At 40.8% G+C, this 5212-nt stretch overlaps 1 protein-coding gene across 1 annotated transcript; it reads left to right on the plus strand.

The window, feature by feature from the left end:
* Positions 1-4115: 4115 nt before the first annotated feature.
* Positions 4116-4985, plus strand: LOC106297471. The gene has a single exon (XM_013733706.1). It carries the CDS (start codon positions 4116-4118, stop codon positions 4983-4985), a length of 870 nt encoding a protein of 289 aa, XP_013589160.1.
* The last annotated feature ends 227 nt before the right edge of the window (positions 4986-5212 follow it).

Consider the following 5212-nt stretch of genomic DNA (forward strand, 5'->3'; position numbering starts at 1 on the left):
GCCGGTGATATCACTCAAATTACCCTAAGGAGTGGAATACTCTCTCAAATAAGAGGTTCGGATGTAGTACTTAGGGATCGAATCCACATAGACTCTAGGATTACACAATAGATTATGGTCTTGAAATAAATCTAGATTAATTGGTTTATAAGTTTTAAAGCAGTAAATGGATTTGTGAGCAAGTTTATTGCTAGATTGATTTTTTTTGAGGTTGTTAACAGTTGGGAGAATAGCTAGATTCAGGTATGTTCTCAGGTATGACAAGTAAAACTTAAATTGGGTTTTAGGGTTTTATTGATATTAATTGTTCTTGAATTCAAACTAAGATGTAATCAATCTGATTATCTAATCTGGATTTCAACTCTCGGATGTTAATCACGAGAAAGTGTCGATCGATGATTCGTTACAAATATCGATCGATACACCTTTCAAAATATTGATCGACAGGGCTATCACTGCGTCGATCGATGCTTCTTCCAAAAAGCTTTACGGACAGATTTGATTTATATTCTCTAACTCACTTGATCAACTCTCGTCAGTATCTAGTCAGTTATATCATACTAGTTTATTTTCATGTATTGAGTCAAGCAATGGCTTGATCTCAATTAATCCTAAGGTCTAAGCTTAAAGGGTGATCAATCCTATACTTAGCTTTAAGCACAACTAGAAGAAGAACTATATTTTTAAACACCCTAACAATTGTTTGTGTCAGTAATACATTTATCAACCTATTGAGAAGCCTAAATCTAATAGTAAGGACTACTCAGACATATTCATGAAACACATAGTTATGAGGGTCTGAATAATACTTAAATAAAATAAACAATAAAAGTAAGCAACATAATAAGTGAAAGCAAGGGAGTTCAAGATCTTCTCTGTTTTGAAGTATTGATCTATCTCTCCAATCATAAGCTCTCTCCTTTCAATGGTGGCCTCTTGCTTCCTCCAAATTAGGTCTAAAAGGTCTCTAGGCAAGTCTGCCTCTAAAATGATACAAAATCCTAATAAATAGCCTAACAGGCGGCCAGGGACTTAAGATGTAATTATTGAAACTTTTGTGAAACTTGAAATCTTCTAATTTGTCATTAACTCTCGGGAGGCTTCGCCGTCGATCGATGAGAAGAGCTCAACATCGATCGATATTTGTTGGTAACCGTCGGTCGATATTTCTTGGTAACCGTCGACCATCTCCTATTTCCAGCAAAGCTCAAAAGATCTCCAAATAGCTCCAAATACATCATTTTCTTCTAGTTGGTACCTGAACCTGTAATTACTATAAATAGACTCTATATAGTAGTAAATATATCTTAAAACACTTATAAACCATGGCTAATAATGGGTAAAATCAATGGTCTATCAACTCCCCCAGACTCACTCTTTTGCTTGTCCTCAAGCAAAACATACTAGCCATCTCTCTGAAAGAGGTTTGAAGACAGCAGGGACTCACACAATTTTAAACTTAGAATCATCACCTCTACAATATTGCAATCCACATCTAAGAAGTCCTAATCACAAAAGCACCTTATACCATATCCTAGCTTAGCAATCAAATTCACCTAGCTAACATCTCAGCAAATCTTATGTGACATTCCCCTCTACCAACCCCATTTCCTAGCATAAATAAAAGTGCAGGCTTTACCTTGGGAGTATCGATCACATGATGTAAGGATTTTCAAAAAAATATCTAGATTTGCAGGTAAACATTAGTTCCTATCCTCTCTCTCTACTAACTTTCTCTCTTAGTCAAAGTCTGCTTATATTTGCAAGATCATTGACCAAGATTGGACAGGCTTCCATGATTCAAGCCTTAATGATGGTTGCCACCAAGTCCTGTTCACTTTTTTTTTACCTATATCCTAGGATTATTTGTGAAGCAAGCCTTAATGGTTGTAGCCACCAAGTCCTGTTCGAATCTCTTCCTAATAAATCTCTAATAGATATGTATATATAATATTTTTTTTAATCTATATTTCGAAAATAGAGAGAGAGGGTGATAAATCTATCTACAGAAGACTTTACCTTCCAAACTTGTTTAAAGAATCCGATTCCGTGTATACCAAGTCCCAATACAAGCTGTTGTGTCAAGTTTTAGTATTGGAGGTCAGCTTTGGTTCCTTCAAACAATCTCAGCAAGTGTAACATAGTTGATAGGTTGATCCACTTAGTATCTTTAGCACTATCTGCAATCAGTAATTCTAGAATGGTGCTAAAAAGTGGTTAGATAACAAGCAAAAATCTAATAAGCTCATAATCCCCTTTTTGACTCAATAAAAACTTTATGTTTGAAAATATGATTTAAAAATTCATGAATAAACTAATGTCAATGAGTACCTCCCCCATACTTAAATTTCACTGTCCCCAATCATATTCAGTATAAGACTGGTTGGTTAGAGAATAAATAATAAGTACAAAGTTAGATGTTAGACAAGAGAAAAGAATGTTCATACCCCTCTGTCTCGAGTGTCGATCGATATACACAACTCTCCATCGATCGACATAAGCGCATCCCCGTCGATCGACGTAAGAACCTCTTCATCGATCGATAGCGCAGAGACAGAAAATTTATGTGCTAGCTGCAGCGTATCAAGGTGTCTAACTCATCAGTATCAGTCAGCTAGGTTAGCTCTGTTAGACAATCCAAACACATGCACGATTAGCAAAATAGATAAACTCCAGTCATAACATAGAATATTAAGTTCGAAAGCAAATCCTAATAGTACGAAAGCAAAAGAAAACATATGTAGATAAGGATAGAGATGTGAGGACTAGTTCTCATCAGTGGTCTCGTTGGTGGTCCCCTCGGAGTCGCTTCTGCGCTGGCGTGACGTCTCGATACTCTAGCCCAGATGGCGGTGAGAGCCTCGACTACTACGCGTTGGAAGTCTCCCTAATGGTGTGTAGACATGTCTGGCATAGGCGTGAACGGAGGGAGTGCGGCCTCGGGCTGGTGCAGCTGAGGTACTTAATGCAGCATAATCCGTGATCATGGCTGATCACAAGTAACCGACTTTGGGCTTTCCTTTCCTTTTTTCGTATTGCCTTTTTTTATTAGGTTTTCCTTTTACAATTAAGTTAAGTCCTTTAGGTTTTAGGATCTTTTAGTTATTATATAAGGACAGCTTGATTGAGCTTGTAAGGCACAATTTGATTATTAAAGTTACTGATTTGGTTTTAAGAGCTTTCGAGCACTGCGAAGAGTATTCGCGACCCTAAGAGTTCTAACGAACACTGCAAAGAGTATTCGCATCATCTTTTATATCGTTTTCGAAGATACCTTCGGGAACACGTTACCATCTTCTTGATCAAACCCTTGATCTTGACGATTCATAGCTTCCGCTCTCCATCATGTGGTATCAGAATCATTACGTTTCTGGATTCCTTCTTACGTTATCATGACAAAGAAGACGGCAGAAGGAACTGTTATTGATATGATGGATCTACGAGACCTCCTCGTAGAGATGCAGACAATGACTCAAACAACCATCGAACAGCAAAGTGAGGCGTTCACCCCAGCATTGGCTGCTGTAACAGATCGCCTTGACGCCTTAACTACGGTCTTGACAAATCGCGTGGACGCACAGGCCCATCCGATCGTTGATCCTCAACGCCTAGGCGTACAGAATCAGCCACTACCACCACGTCCACAACCTCATCGACAACAACAACAACTTCCACCTATCCATCAGCCTCCTCGTCAGCACCAGCAACAACAGCAACATCATCACCAATTTGATGATGCTCGGGCACGAGACTTATACGAAGAAGAAGAAGACGATCATCGAAGAGTTTATCGGGAGGACCTGCGTCAACGGGATTTTATTAATAATCGATGGGAGCAGAGTTTTAAAGTGGATATTCCCGAATTCCAAGGAGGGCTGAAAGGTGATGACCTCATCGATTGGTTAATATCAGTCGAGGAAATCATAGAGTTCAAGCAAGTCCCACCTAATTGTCGTGTTCCTCTCGTGGTTATCCGATTCCGTGGTCATGCGGCTACATGGTGGAAGCAATTAAAAACAACACAGTCTCGTACGGGTAAAGAACCTATAAACTCATGGGCAAAACTGATCAAACATCTGCATCAAACCTTCCTCCCACATAACTAAGAACGCACCATGTACACCAGGTTACAGAACCTTCTTCAAGGTTCACGTAGCGTTGATGAATACGCAGAAGAATTTGCATTGTTGTTAACTCGCAACGAGATACACGACAGTCAGATTCAACTCGTCTCTCGCTTCATAGGAGGCTTGCGCTCGCAACTACAGACAGCTATGGCTCAGTTCGATCCATCGACAGTAGGTGAAGCTCATCGCCGCGCTGCCTCGTTGGAACAACAGTCACATCCATGGAATTGGACGTCCCCATCTAATCGAGCTCGTAGCCCAGATTCTTCGGGAAGCAACTTACCATCTTCGTCAGCAAAGGATTCCACTGATGCCACCAATTCAACGACCAAACCAGCAACGCCGAAAGAACAACAACGACGACGTTCAACTCGACCTAATGCTTTGCGCTGTTACACATGTGGAGAACAGGGGCACCGTCAGACAGCTTGCCCTCATGCATCACGACGGGGACTGATCATTGATGATTCAACTAACAATCACGATGTGTATAATTCACAAGCAGAGGAAGAGCTAGACGACGAGGCAATCCTTCCGACGTGTGGGGATAGTGGCCAACTACTAGTGCTTCGTCGCACGTGTTTCACTCCTCAACGTCATGACGACAAGTGGCTTCGCACGAATATCTTTCGGTCAACATGTACCATCAACAATCGCGTATGCACTTTTGTCATCGACTCCGGCAATAGCAAAAATGTTATTTCCGAGGAAGCAGTGGACAAGCTTGGTATCACACGTGAAAAACACCCAGCGCCGTATACTCTTGGGTGGCTAAACGAAAGTGTCAATCTACGTGTAACACAGCGTGCCCTCATCTCATTCTCAATTAGTCCATACTACAAAGATCGTATTTACTAGCGATATTGAGCCAATGGACATAAGCCACTTATTGCTCGGAAGACCATGGGAATATGACTGCAAGATCATACATTACGGGGAGGATAACACCTATGAGTTCACGTGGGATTCCCACAAAATCCTGCTTCCGCCATCAAAGGATTCGCTCCCTACTAAAACCCCTCTTATCCCCACCACTCCGGCCCAAGCGTCACCAGAAAAAACGGCGTCATTGATCTGAGGCACTC

This window comes from Brassica oleracea, chromosome C6 (genome assembly GCF_000695525.1).
Source record: "Brassica oleracea var. oleracea cultivar TO1000 chromosome C6, BOL, whole genome shotgun sequence".
Classification (NCBI taxonomy): Eukaryota; Viridiplantae; Streptophyta; class Magnoliopsida; order Brassicales; family Brassicaceae; genus Brassica; species Brassica oleracea.

Excerpts from the sequence above, each read along its gene's own strand:
- LOC106297471 (XM_013733706.1), top strand. The coding sequence starts at position 4,116 with ATGTACACCAGGTTACAGAACCTTCTTCAAGGTTCACGTAGCGTTGAT.